Below are 14,941 nucleotides of genomic sequence, written 5' to 3' on the forward strand. Positions count from 1 at the left end.
GAGAGGTTGCTTCAACACCACTGGCCGAAGGATATAAAAAATAAAGACTTGCATTTATCTAGCGGCTTTCATGACCACCAGATGTCTCAAAGCGCTTTACAGCCAATGAAGTGCTTTCAGAGTGTAGTCACTTTTGTAATGTGGGAAGTATTGATATAATTACAATAAGACAAGTTCAGATAAGCAGTTTCCATTATAAATGTGGACCTAGGAATTTATAAAGGAAATATAAAAATAAGAACAGAATGTATGACTTTAAAATGGGGACTGAGTTACGTCTGAGTGCCCTGGTCCAAATATCCCCTGCCCTCTTACCCCACTTCTCCCAAAGACTACACTTGATTCTGATTCCCTGGCCTAGAAATTAACTTGCGCTGCTCACATTTTACAGGCTAAAATGGGTGCCTACGGGTCCAATATGGTGGATGACGTACACTTCCTGTTGCCACAATTTTGTATCACCCTTTTATGTCAAAATTAATGGTGGAAAAGAGCCATGGAAATTGTCAACATTTGATAATTGAACAAATATATGTGAACATTTGTCATTCTATCGATGAAGGGCTGCTGGCAAATAAATGATGTTGCTATGTATAGTCTCCAGATTCTTCAACACCTCTAAATGGACATGTAAGGAAAAAAATGGAAACTACTTCAATTTTAAAACTTCATGCTAATTTAAAAAAAATGTTTCCCTGCTCCCTGCTGATGGATAGCCCCTGCCCAATTTCACTTCAAAAAAGATAAACATATGGCCCTGTGATCATGTAAGCCACCCCCTCGCCCCTGTTCTGCTGCTGGCTCAATATACAGCCCTGCAAGCCACGGTCCTCCAGCCCTGCTTAAAATATTCACAGTCTGCTTCCAAAGGCTTTGCTGAAATTAAAATATTGCATGTCCAGCTCCACCCCTGATCTTGATTCCTGTTTTCCAGCCCCATTCCATCAGATTTCTGCTTCTGTTGTTTAATGTTGGGAATCTAGGTTGACTCCTCGACCCAACTCCTCTTTGGCGCATGCTCCTCAAGACTCTAAAATGGTCTCTCAATATTCTTGAGAGTGAGAGACTAGAAACTATGGAGGAGCAAAGAGGTGTGGGTGTCCATGTACACAGATCACCAAAAGCTAGCTCACAGATATAAAAAAGTAATCAAAAATCTAATGAATGTTGCCTTTTAGTTCAATGGAAGTTGAAATACAAAGGGGGCGGAAGTGATATTTCAGTTGTACACAGCCTTGGTCAGACCCCAGCTGGTGTATTGCATTCAGTTCTGGATACCTCACCTCAAGAGGGCTACATTGGCCTTGGAGGGGGTAGTTCTATTATGTACTTATTCTTCCTTCCTTTCAGCCCCATTATCTATTTATTGTATTCGCCTTCCAACTTCATTATGAATTATTTCATACTCTCCTTCCAGCTCCCTTATTTATTGATTTAATACCTGCTATTCCAACTCCTTAATGTTCCATTATTTATTTATTTGATAGCCACTCTTCCAGCTCCGTTACTTAGATGCTCTTTTCAACTTCCATTATTTTTTTCATGCTTTCCTCTAAAAAAAGTCATTATAAAACAACTTCCCGCCTTACATCATTTCTTTCTCCATCAAAGCTTTCAGTCCTTTTCTTACCAATGCCTCGTTGAGTTGTCGTGTGGCACAAGAGGATTCACTGGTACAAATGTAAGAATTTCTTTCATTTTCCGCATTTCCATAACAACATTAATAGTACTCAGATATCACAAACATATCTTTATTAGGTATGCAGGAACACGCAAAACGGAAGTTGTGTTTTGCTATGCTATTTGACCTGATGTAGAAAATAGTTCACTCGTTAGAAGGATAGGTTTTACAGGACCGGAGGAAATTTAACCTAATTTGTTTATTCCATTTTTTAACTATAGGAATTTAACATTAATCCCACTATCCCACAATTCTCCCCATAGTCCTGTATCTTCCTGTACTACAAAAATATGATCTATCTTTCCCTTAAAAGATGCCACTCTGCTTTTTATTCTTATAATTTTACCAGCAAACACACCGAGGACAATGTGCCTGTGTGAATATGAGTCGTGAGATCACATGCCCAACGATGGTGTCTGTTACTCATGTTTTATTTACGAATCAAAAATGCAATTAGCCACATGTGGAAAGCAGCTAACTTATTGGACAACACTGAATTGGTCTGATTCGATGCTGCAGTTTAAGTGCACAATTTTGCTTCTTCTGGCGACTTTGACCGATGATTAAAAAAGTGACCCTGACAGAGTGAGGGCGTATCGATCTTATGAAAACACAGAGAGCAGCCGCAACATCTTGAGTACTGAAAAGGGAAGAGGCGTGTTTTTATCTTCCCGATGCCAGCAAAAAATCTTCTTAAATGTCGCGTCGACTGCTCGCACTCAACCTTCAGAGACTGAGGATGGCAAGGGAAAAAGCTTCAGGAATACCGTTCAGAAAACCCAAGGTAAGGCTCAAACTGGGCACTTCAAAGTGGTGGCAATTTGTGCAGGAAATCGAGAACTGATGTGAGACTGTAATTCAACCCTTTGGCAAGAGGAGGAGAGTTTAGTTTAGTTTTATTTTAGAGGACTGTCCCAGCTCTTAGCGATTTTGCAATCAAAATATTTTGATTGCATTTATTGCATGTATGTTTTGATTAGTTTCTCCAGATAGTACAATACTGGAAATAATGCTTTCGAAAGAGTTATTTTAATGGAACTTAAGTTTTCAAAACATCCTTTATTAAATGTAATTATTTGATTATATGTGGTGCAGTGTTTCTGCAGTAGCAGCGTTTGTTTCATGGTTGCCTGATTAAAGGAGGTGCTTTCACTCCACAAGTTTAGCCTCCTGGTGATGCGGGTCACTTCGGAATTTGGCAAGGGAAGCAAAATGAATTCGCTTGCTCCAGGGAGTCTCACTCGGCTTTACTCTAATGTTAGGCTGGGCTCTATTGTCAGATAGAGATTACCAGATTGCTGTTCCAAGTACAACATTTGTGCAATGCCAAACTACTTTATACTGACACCACATTTGTAATGTGAGTGCACCCTAATTCTAACATTAAATTGGGATGACCAAAAATCATTTTGTGGAGCAACCTAAATTCTACTGTGAAGATGGGGCATAATTTCTTTAAATGGTTCCAAACAAAACATTTAAATAACATAAGTATCCAATAATAAATATATCAATTATCGGTTTACTTGTGCTTTTCAACATTTTTAAATGACCTCCTGGGACATACTGGAGGTGATTTTACAAGTTTATACTGATGCTCCTGGCGAGGATGGAAAATATTGGGACGCATCCATCCAATTAGTAATGTAACTTCAGTGTTGCACCATTTTTGACTCATAACAATAAAGTGGACAACACAGCTGGATGTCTGACACCAATTATTTTTAAATTTGGAAGAAAAATATTTCAACACTGTTGTTTATTACTGGCATATGTGCTAGACTAGAGAGCTGGCAAAAGTTGATCAACAGTTTTAGAGAAAAAAACTGACAGTTCCCAGAAAGCTGACCACTTCAAATACCTTAAATATAAGCCTACAATATGTGAAAGTGCTGTGGAACACAAGCTTATAACTTAAGCTAGATATACCCAAATCTCTTCACAGTTTAAGTACGTGTGAGCTTTAAAGGCTGTTCCAAGTACAATATTTATTTTCTGGGGTGGGGGGAGTCTGAGAACATGCTTCCCCGGAACATTTTGAATTTGACACCTTCAGTATTCCAGTTCAAACTGGCACTTTGCTCTTTTGCCAATTTCATGCTGGCGCTTTCCTCACCCTCCCCAGTTCATGTTGTTGTACTCCCGTTTCACCCATTTCATGCTGGAACTGCCACCTCCTTCCCTCCTGACTCCTCTCACCCCCAAAGAACCACTCCTGATTTCTTTCCCAGCTTCTACCTCCTAATGTCATTGCTGCTTGAAGTGATGGAATGCCACTGCAAAGTATGGGCACGGAATCCTGACATTGCAGCAATTCCTGCTCACAGCAGGCAATACTGGTCAATAGTTTGCAGGCACCAGGACAACAGGAGATAGAGGCTGCGGGGTGCCCCAGGGCCAGACACAATTGGTTGGTACTTTTTTAATTCATTCCTGGTATATTGGCATTGCTGGCAAGGCCAGCATTTATTGCCCATTCCTAATTGTCTTTGAGAAGGTGGTGGTGAGCGCCTTTTTGAACTGCTGTAAGCTATGTGGTGAAGGTACTCCCACAGTGCTGTTAGGGAGGGAGTTCCAGGATTTTGACCCAGTGAAGATGAAGGAATGGTCATATATTTCGAAGTCAGGATAGTGTGTCACTTGGAGGGGATCTTGGAAGTGGTGGTGTTCCTATGCACCTGCTGCCCTTGTCTTTCTAGGTGGAAGATGTCGCGGGTTTGTGAGGTGCTGTCGAAGAACCCTTGGTGAGTTGCTGCAGTGCATCTTGTAGGTGGTACACACTGCAGCCACAATGTGCCGATGGTGGGAGTGAATGTTTGAGTTGGTGAATGGGTGCCAATCAAGTGGGTTGCTTTGTCCTGGATACTGTCGAGCTTCTTGAGTGTTGTTGGAACTGCACTCCTGACTTGTGCCTTGTAGATGCTGGAAAGGCTTTGGGGAGTCAGGAGGTGAGACACTTGTCACAGAATACCCAGCCTCTGACCTGCTCTTGCAGCCACAGTATTTATGTGACTGGTCCAGTTAAGTTTCTCAATGGTGACTCCAGGATGTTGATGGTGGGAGATTCGGCCATGGTAATGTTGTTGAATGTCAATGGGCAGTGGTTAGACTTTCTCTTGTTGGAGATAGCCATTGCCTGGCACTTGTGTCGTCAAATGTTACTTGGCACTTATCAGCCCAAGCCTGATTGTCATTCAGGTCTTGCTGCATACGGGGCATGGACTGTTTCATTACCTGAGGAGTTGCGAATGGAAGTGAACACTGTGCAATCATCAGCAAACATCCCCACTTCTATGTATGTGCTAGATAGCGTTGTTGTTTTAATTTTCTTTTGAATATATATTGACATTAATGAAATTATTTGTTGCTTGTTCCACAAGTTATCTAAGCCCAATTTATAGTTTCTGTCAAACAATTGATGGACATTGTGAATATCATTTAATATTGGGCATGCCTTTTAAAATAAATAATAGTATTACATTCCACATTTTCACAAGCCCTTATCTGAAATTCTTAATGTGTGTTTTGCCGGCTTAGCCTCAATAATGATATTTGAGAATTGTGTGACGCATGCTGCTGAGGTGGTGGGGAGGGGTAGTTCCTGATTTGACATACATTATGTTATATTAATTCTCTTTTACAGGTTGAACTTCATCTGCATCTGGATGGAGCCATAAGACTTCAAACAATTTTGCACTTTGCCAAGTATGTGATTTAATGTGAATTTTTCTCATTTATGTTTCTGTATGTGCAAAATAAGTTAATAAACACTTCATTATCAGTCTTAGCTATGGAAAGAGTAGCAAGGTTATTTCTTCCAGTTTCACATCTCCCTCTTCAGTGATTCTTGCTATATTTGCCCACCCTGTGATCCTACAACAACTCAGTCTTCCTTCCAATACACTTACCCTTCCAATTACTTTGACAGCCAAGCCTAGCACCCCCCACTCCTCCCATATCAATGATCTGTGCTTCCAACTGCCCACATACCTCAGCACCTGTCTCCCTTGGCTTGCTCAATATCCCAACCTTCTGAGGTTTCCCAGTATCTGGAATCCTTCCCCCCCACCCCCCCTGCCCCCTTGAGTGCTCCACATCCCAACTTGTGAATAGTCCTGCATCCCTGACTTCCTATGAGTGCTGGTTAAGCACAGCTATCCCAAAGTCCTCCAGGTCCCAGGTCACAATCCCATCAGTTAATTCCAGACACTGACACCCTCACAGTTTTGCCCCAGGTCATGCCAGTTCCTGATTTCCTCCCAGTTTGCACCTTCCACTGCTCCTTTCCAATATTCAACTCAAACCCAGTGTTTTTGCCTGGCTACAACCTCTCCATCCCTCCTCATAATCTCCCCTTAACAGACCATCAGCACAACCTTTTCTCTGAATCACCAATTTTATAGCTCATCTCTGACAGCCTCTCCTTGCTACTACCTCCAAACCAGTATATGTTGCCCGCCTCCCCCCAATCCCACCATTTACCTGAGTAGGGTAGGCCTTAAAAAAAAAAAGTAGCTATTGTGCATATCAATAAAGGAACATGTTTAGAGCCACACAGAAACATTGGAGACATATGAAAGAGAGAGGAGAAAAGAGGGACTTACAAATAGAGGGGACACAAACAATGAGGAAAGGGAGACATGCAAAAAGAGTGAGACAAGACAAAATAATTCGCAAAAGTGATACAGACACCACAAATAGAAAACCAGAGAGCAAAAGAAGGGCTAAAGTTAAAGAGAGGTGCTAGACTAAGAAAGTGATACAAATGTTTTTGATTCTCAGCAATACCAAAGATTAGGCAGTGTGTAAAATAATGTAAAAGGGGCTAACATCAAAGGGAATCCAAAGGTCTTCTATAGGTATATTAACAGTAAAAGGGTTGTCAGAGGAACGGTGGGGCCAATTAGGGATCAAAATGGAAAACTATTGGTGGAGGCAGAAGACATGGCTGAGGTACTAAATGAATACTTTGCTTCTGTGTTTACCAAGGAAGAGAACTTTGCTAAAGCTATAGTAAATGAGAAGGTTACTGGGATACTGGATGAGATAAAAATAGATAAAGAGGAGGTATTAGACAGGCTGGCAGTTAATTAAAGTGGATAAGTCATCTGGTCCGGATGGGACACATCCTAGGTTGTTGAGTGAAGTAAGGTTAGAAATTGCGGAGGTGCTGGCCACAATCTTCCAAACTCCCTTAGATGCGTTGCCGCCGGTAAAGTCGTGGGGTGTAAGGCATCCTGCTCCGACATCTGGGTTTCTCCTCCTTTGGCCACCAACATGCCAAATGGCCCTTCTCTCTTCACAATGCATTGCTAGAGCATGTAGAATGTGACGCTTCGAGGGAAGCGCTTCCTCATCCCTTTTAAGTAGCCATCAATTAACAACTCTGCAATCCTGTACCTACTGTTTTTCTAGAAGTTGTTCTTAGCGGCCATTAAATGAGATGGCTGCACCAAATCTTCCGACTGGCGCAAGCGTGGACGTTGCACCAGGAATACGTCATGATGGGCGTGATCATCAACAGCCAGGTGTTCCTGGTGTCATGTATTCAACTGCCATTGTAACCCATGTAAAAACTGACCTAAGTTGTACACCGAGAACATTGACCACTAGGTGGTGAACTTGTGGGAGACACTCCTAACCTGGACTTTCAGGTATAAAAGGGGAAGCTCCACCCACTTTCATCACTTGAGTGCTGGCTAATAAAGGTAACTGGTCACGTGTGCATTTATACTGTATAGTAAGGACATATCATTGGCGACGAGAAACTAGGATTTAAACCACGCGAGCATGGCCACTAGCAGCACTGAAGAGAGGTACTGTGTTGGTGATGATTGGGACGATGTTATTGAGAGACTACAGCAAAGTTTGGTCACCAAGGAATGGTTGGGACAGGATTCGGCCGACAAACGCAGGGCTCATCTCCTGCCGGTCTGTGGATCCAGGATGTACTCCCTGATGAAGGACCTTCTAGCACCAGAGAAGCCGGTGGACAAGACTTTTGAAGAGCTCAGTAAATTTAAACCGGCGAGCAGCATGCATATGGCAAGACACTGGTTTTACACACACCGGCGGTGAGAAGGGCAAAGTGTTCCAGACTTCGTGGCCGACCTCCGACAACTGGCGAGCTTATGTAAGTTCCCAGATGCATGCAGAGCGGAGATGCTGCGAGACTTTTTTATTGAGGGCATCGGGCACGCTGGGGTTTTCAGGAAAATGATTGAGACCAAAGACTTGACCCTGGAAACGGCGGCTTTGATGGCCCAGACATTTATCTCAGGAGAGGAAGAGATCAGAATGATGTATGACAAAAATCTTGGCTTAAATGCAGCAAATGGACGGGGAGTCAACATTGTTAACGCGGCACACAGCTCTCCAGGCAGACACGGGCAATCGGACATGCCCGAGCATGTAGTAGAACCCCAAGGGGAAATTCAACAGAGACAATGGCTAGCTGAACGGCGATTCATACCATCGCAAGGGACAATGTGGCCAGTAATGGGGCCATCAACACCTGTCAATGGTGCGCTTAAGAGCAGTTACAGAGACAGTCAGACGATCGACTGGTAATGGACCTTTTGTTTCCAACAATGGCTCATGTTGGAGGTGTGGAGGCAAACACACAGCCAGAGCTTGCAGGTATCAACAATATACCTGCAGAAATTGCAGTGTTACCGGTCACTTGGCGCGTATGTGCAGTAAGCCTGCAGCCAGGTTGATGTACGAGGAGGACGGGCCTGATGTAAGCTCTATGAAGCCAAATGGACACTGGGGGAAATCGCTGGAAGCTGAAGCTCAGCGAGTTCATGTGGAGCACATATACAGTTCATACACCAGGACGTCATCGATAATGATGAAAATGCTCCTCAATGACATCCCAGTATCAATGGAGCTAGACACAGGGGCCAGCCAGTCCCTGATGAGTATCAAACAGTTCGACAAGTTGGGGGGTCCAAGGCCAGGAGGCCAAAATTATTGCCGATTGACGCACAGCTACAGACATATACAAAAGAAATAATTCCGGTGCTAGGCAGCGCCACAGTTGTCGTGACAACCAAAGATTCGGAGAACAGATTTGCCACTCTGGATTGTCCCAGGGGACGGTCCCGCACTACTGGGGAGGAGTTGGCTTGCTGTCATGAACTGGAAATGGGGCGATGTCCATGCAATTTCTTCTGTGGAGCGAGTATCATGCTCACAGGTCCTGGACAAATTTGACTCATTATTTCAACCCGGCATTGGCACTTTCATGGGGACCAAGGTAGTGATTCACATAAACCCGGACGCCAGGCCAGTACACCACCAGGCCAGAGCGGTGCCGTACGTGATGCGGGAAAATATAGAAGGCGATTTAGACCGCCTGCTGAGGGAAGGCATCGTCTCGCCAGTCGAATTCAGTGACTGGGCAAGCCCGATTGTGCCGTTGCTCAAGGTGGATGGGTCGGTCAGGATATGTGGTGATTACAAGGCCACCATCAATCAGGTGTCACTCCAAGACCAGTACCCGCAACCGAGAGCAGAGGACCTCTTTGGGACGCTATCAGGTGGCAAACTTTTTTCAAAATTTGACCTGACCTCAGCTTACATGACCCAGGAGCTGGCGAGTGAATCAAAAAAGCTGACCACCATCACGACACACAAGGGATTGTTTGAGTACAACAGATGTCCGTTCGGGATTCGCTCGGCCACCGCGATCTTTCAACGAAATATGGAAAGCCTCCTCAAGTCAAATCCAAGGATGGCAGTTTTTCAAGCCAACATCCTCATCACAGGTTGTGATACTGAAGAACACCTCCACAACCTGGACGAGGTGCTACGCAGACTGAACCGGGTAGCTCTGCGACTGAAAAAGGCGAAGTGAGTCTTCCTAGTTCCAGAGGTAGAATTCCTGCGGATGAGGGTAGCAGCAGACGGGATCAGACCTACTGCGTCCAAAACTGAAGTGATCCAGAGAGCACCCAGACCCCGTAACACGACGGAGCTGCGTTTGTTCCTGGGGCTCCTGAACTATTTTGGTAACTTTCTTCCCAAATTGAGCACGCTGTTGGAGCTGCTACACGTGCTCCTACGCAAAGGTCGCGAATGGGTCTGGGGGGACAGCCAGGAAAGGGCTTTTGATTGAGCACGAAATTTGTTATGCTCCAACAATCTGTTAACGCTACATGACCCATGTAAGAAACTTGTGTTAACGTGCGATGCGTTGTCCTATGGGGTTGGGTGTGTGTTGCAGCATGTTAATGCCAAGGGTTAGTTACAGCTGGTAGCTTATGCCTCCAGAAGTCTGTCCCAGGCAGAACGGGGCTACAGGATGGTAGAAAAGGAAGTGCTTGCATGTGTATATGCAGTAAAAAAAATGCACCAGTACCTGTTTGGCAGGAAATTTGAGCTGGAGACAGATCACAAACCCCTAACGCCCTTTTGGCCGACAAAAAGGCCATAAATGCAAACACATCGGCCCGCATACAGAGGTGGGCACTCACGTTAGCCACCTATGACTATACAATTCGGCACAGACCGGGCATTGAAAATAGCGCCGATGCACTCAGCAGGCTCCCACGAGCCACCACTGAGAAGGCTACCGAGCATGCTGCTGAGATGGTCATGGCTGTTGAAGCTTTCGAAAGCGAAGGCTCACCCATGACAGCCCGTCAGATCAAAGTCTGGACAAATAGAGACCCGCTCCTGTCTTTAGTCAAGAAATGTGTCCTGAATGGGGACTGTGCAGCCACGTACGGGGCATGCCCTGAGGAATTCAAACCATTTCACAGGCGCAAGGATGAACTCTCAATTCAGGCAGATTGCCTACTGTGGGGAAACTGAGCAGTCATGCCCCAGATGGGCAGAGAGATGTTCATCAGAGAACTCCACAATGAGCACCCGGGCATTGTCATGATGAAGGCAATTGCCAGGTCAAACATTTGGTGGCCAGGGATAGATGTAGACCTGGAACTTTGTGTTCGCAGGTGCAACACGTGTGCCCAGCTGGGCAATGTGCCCAGGGAAGCCCCCCCTTAGCCCCTGGTGCTGGCCTGCCATGCCATGGTTACGCATCCATGTGGATTACGCAGGTCCTTTCATGGGAAAAATGTTTTTGGTTGTAGTAGACGCCTACTCCAAATGGATCAAGTGTGACATTCTCAATTCAAGCACATCCTCTGCCACGGTAGAAAGTCTACGGGCAATGTTCACCGCCCATGGACTACCGGACGTCTTGGTCAGCGACAATGGCCCGTGCTTGACAAGCATTGAATTCCAGGACTTCATGGCAGGAAATGGTATCAACCATGTCAGAACGGCACCATTCAAGCCGGCCTCAAACGGCCAGGCGGAACGAGCAGTGCAGAAAATCAAACAGGCGATGCTCAGAATCCAAGGGGGTTCTCTCCAAAGCCGCTTATCACACCTCCTGTTGGCCTACAGATCCCGAGCACACTCTCTCTCAGGAGTCCCACCCGCAGAGCTGCTAATGAAAAGGACGCTCAAAACCAGGTTATCCCTTATACACCCCACCATGAAAGAAATTGTTGAGAGCAGACGCCAGTCACAATTTGACTACCATGACGGGAATGCGAGGCCCGATGTATTGATGTCAATGACCCTGTCTTTGTCCTCAACTACACTGCAGAGCCTAAATGGCTCGCAGGCACTGTGATTGCCAAAGAGGGGAATAGGATTCTGGTAGTTAAACTTACCAATGGACAAATCTGCCGCAAACACGTGGATCAAACAAAAAGGAGGTTCAGCAACCCCATAGAAGAAGCAGAGGAAGAACACAATGTAGAGTTCACTCTTCCACAGGTGACCGAACACCGGAACTAAGCGGAGGAGAGCCCAGTCACTGGGCAGTCCGGACAGGCCTGAGGCACCGCAAACAGCAGATACTCATGCCAGCGCCCAACAACTGGAGCCTCAACTCAGGCGCTCTACAAGGGAGCGTAAACCACCAGAGAGACTTAACCTGTGATCCTAATAAGACTTTGTGGGGGAGGTGATGTCATGTACTCAACTGTCATTGTAACCCATGTATAAACTGACCTAAGTTGTACACCATGAGAGCATTGACCACTAGGTTGTGAACTTGTGGGAGACACTCCTAACCTGGACTTTCAGGTATAAAAGGGGAAGCTCCACCCACCGTCATCACTTGCGTGCTGGCTAATAAATGTTACTGATCACAGAGTGACCTTTTCTCAAGTATGGCCCTCGTGTGCATTTATACTGTATAGTAAGGACATATCAACTGGTTTGCACCCCCAGTGAGCCTCTAATGAATTTTCAGTTGGGGCGCTAAATGCTGCGCTCCCAGTCGGTAACCTCATGCTTCCATTAAAGCCTCCTCTAGCAGCTAAATGAGGCGTTCGGCAACCAAAATTCTAGCCCTATATGTTTTAATGAGATCACCTCTCATTCTTCTGAATTCCAGAGAGTATAGGCCCAATCTACTCCATCTTTCCTCATAGGACAACCCTCTCATCCCAGGATTCAATCTAGTGAACCTTTGTTGCACCGCCTCCAAGGCAAATTTATCCTTCCTCAGATAAGGAGACTAAAACTGTGCACAGTACTCCAGATGTGGTCTCACCAAAGCCCTATACAATTGTAGCAAGGCTTCCTTACTCTTGTACTCCAACCCCCTTTGCAATAAAGGCCAACATGCCATTTGCCTTCCTAATTTCTTGCTGTACCTGCATGCTAGCTCACTGTGTTTCTTATACTAGGGCACCTAAATCTCTCTGAACACCAGCATTTAATAGTTTCTCACCATTTAAAAAATATTCTGTTTTCCTATTCTTCCTACCAAGGTGAATAACCTCACATTTCCCAACATTATACTCCATAAAATCATCATAAAGGTTTCCAGTCAGCCGACAAAGAGCTATCCAGCCTTATTCCACTTTCCAGCTTTTGGTCCATAGCCTTGTAAGTTACTGCATTTCATGTGCACATCCAAGTACTTTTTAAATGTAGTGAGGGTTTCTGCCTCTATCATATTTTCAGGCAGTGAGTTCCAGATCCCATCTCCCTCTGGGTGAAAATATTTCCCCTCAAATCTCCTCTAAGCCTCCAACCAATTACTTTAAATCAATGCCCCCTGGTTGTTGACCCCTCTAATAAGGGAACTAAGTCCTTCCTATCCACTCTATCTGGGCCCCTCATAATTTTATACACCTCAATAAGGTCTCCCCTTAGACTCTTCTGTTCCAAAGAAAGCAAACTCAGCCTATCCAATCTTTGCTCATAGCTAAAATTCTCCAGACCAGGCAACATCATTGTAAATCTCCTCTGTACCCTCTCTAGTGCAGTCACATCTTTCCTATAATGTGATGACCAGAACTGCACGCAGTTCTCTAGCTGTGACCTAACAGTTCAAGCATAACCTCCCTGCTCTTGTACCTCGGCTAATAAAGGCAAGTATTCCGTATGCCGCCTTAACCTTCTTATCTACCTGGTCTGCTGCCTTCAGGGATCTGTGGACATGTACTCCCAGGTCCATTTGTTCCTCTACACTTCTCATTTCCTACCATTTCATGTGTATTTCCTCCATCTGCCACCTTATTGCCCACTCACTTAACCTGTCTATATCCCTTTGTGTCCTCCTCACAGCTTACTTTCCCACCCAGCTTTGTATCGTCAGCAAACTTGCATGCATTGCACTGGGTCCCTTCATCTAATTATTAATATAGATTGTAAATAGCTGAGGCCCCAGCACTGATCCTTGCGGCACCCCACTGATTACAGCCTGCCAACCTGAAAAATGACCCATTTGTCCCTATGTTGTGTTTTCTTACATTTAACTAATCCTGTATCCATGTTAATACATTACCCCAACTCCATGAGCCCTTATCTTGTGTAACAACCCTTCATGTGGTACCTTACGAATGCCTTTTGGAAATTAAAATATACTGCATCCACTGATTCCCCTTTACCCTGCTAGTTACATTCCCAAAAATCTCTAGTATATTCATCAAACACGATTTCCCTTTTATAAATAAAAACAGAAAATGCTGGAAATACTCAGCAGGTCAGGCAGCATCTGTGAAGAGAAACTCTCTCCAGAGATGCTGCCTGACCTGCTGAGTATTTCCAGCATTTTTTGTTTTTATTTCAGATTCAGCATCCACAGTATTTTGCTTTTCCCTTTTATAAAACCACGTTGACTTTGCCTAAATAATGTAATGATTTTCTAAGTGATGTTACCACTTCTTTAATAATGGTTTTCAGCATTTTCTCGACGATTGATTTCAGTCTATCTGGCCTGTAGTTCCCTGTTTTCTGTCTGATTTTTGAATAGCAGTGTTACATTTGCTACCTTCCAATCCACTGGGACCATTCCAAAATCTAGGGAATTTTGGAAGATCACAACCAATGCATCCACTATCTCTGCAGCCACCTCTTTTATAACTCTAAGGTGTAGGCCGTCAGGTCCAGGAGATTTGTCGACTTTTAGACCCATTAGTTTCACAAGTACTTTTTCTCTACTGATATTAATTACTTTAAGTTCCTCACTCTCATTAGCCCATTGGTTCCTCACTATTTCTGGTATGCTTTTTGTGAGATATCAAATTCAAAGTTTACAGCGATCCCTTAGAATGCCACCAGCCACTGTTACCACCCATGGGACCTTCTTCTCCCACCTCTCATCCTCAACCAGTGATGTCTAGCCCATGCCTTGACCCTCCTTCACAATCCCATGAGTGAGCCAATGCACACACTGAAACCTAGTAAACCTTAGTTTAGCCTTCCACAGTGATACCAGATCAGAGGATCTCCACCTTCCACTGTCCTGCCAAACTTCATCACCCCCACTGCAGTACTGAAAAACTCCAGGACCCCCATTCAATTGAATTTTCAGAAAGCATTGCCGTGCATACATAGTAAGATTCCTATTTTTCTACAAATTTTGATTCATAATGATCGCACCTTAAACTCTTTCCTATTGCTAGATTCTGATTTAAATTCTGCCAAAGGACAGGATTTCCCCCAAGTGCAATTAAAGCCCATTTCTCCTCACCAGTACTTCTAAACACCAGATATAAACCTCCAATTGGTGAATTTTGCATATCATCTTGTGTATCCACAGCAGTAAAGTTGGTAAGTGATACAAATTAAATACACATGTAAAGGAATGAATTTGAAATATAAAGGTCACTCATTTACAGTTTTCGTAGAATCTTATGCAGAGTTGTGAAATTCAATCCACAAAGCAGCAGCAAAAAAATCTAGAGTGTATTTTAACAACAACAAGTTGCATTTAGATAG

The 14,941-nt window shown here is 44.3% G+C and overlaps 1 protein-coding gene and 1 long non-coding RNA gene across 2 annotated transcripts in view; both read left to right on the forward strand.

Annotated features, from left to right (window-relative positions):
• Nucleotides 1–2,097: 2,097 nt before the first annotated feature.
• Nucleotides 2,098–5,387, forward strand: LOC139259627 (uncharacterized). Its single transcript, XR_011592617.1, has 2 exons — nucleotides 2,098–2,465; nucleotides 5,325–5,387. It is a non-coding gene; the product is annotated as an uncharacterized lncRNA (long non-coding RNA).
• A 1,238-nt stretch (nucleotides 5,388–6,625) lies between these two features.
• LOC139265963 (adenosine deaminase-like) overlaps nucleotides 6,626–14,941 on the forward strand; it is a 128,829-nt gene continuing 120,513 nt past the window's right edge. The window contains exon 1 of the mRNA XM_070883651.1: nucleotides 6,626–6,748. Within this exon, the coding sequence (XP_070739752.1) occupies nucleotides 6,626–6,748 (123 nt within the window). The remainder of the gene's footprint in view (nucleotides 6,749–14,941) is intronic.

Source organism: Pristiophorus japonicus, chromosome 1 (genome assembly GCF_044704955.1).
Source record: "Pristiophorus japonicus isolate sPriJap1 chromosome 1, sPriJap1.hap1, whole genome shotgun sequence".
In the NCBI taxonomy this organism is placed as follows: Eukaryota; Metazoa; Chordata; class Chondrichthyes; family Pristiophoridae; genus Pristiophorus; species Pristiophorus japonicus.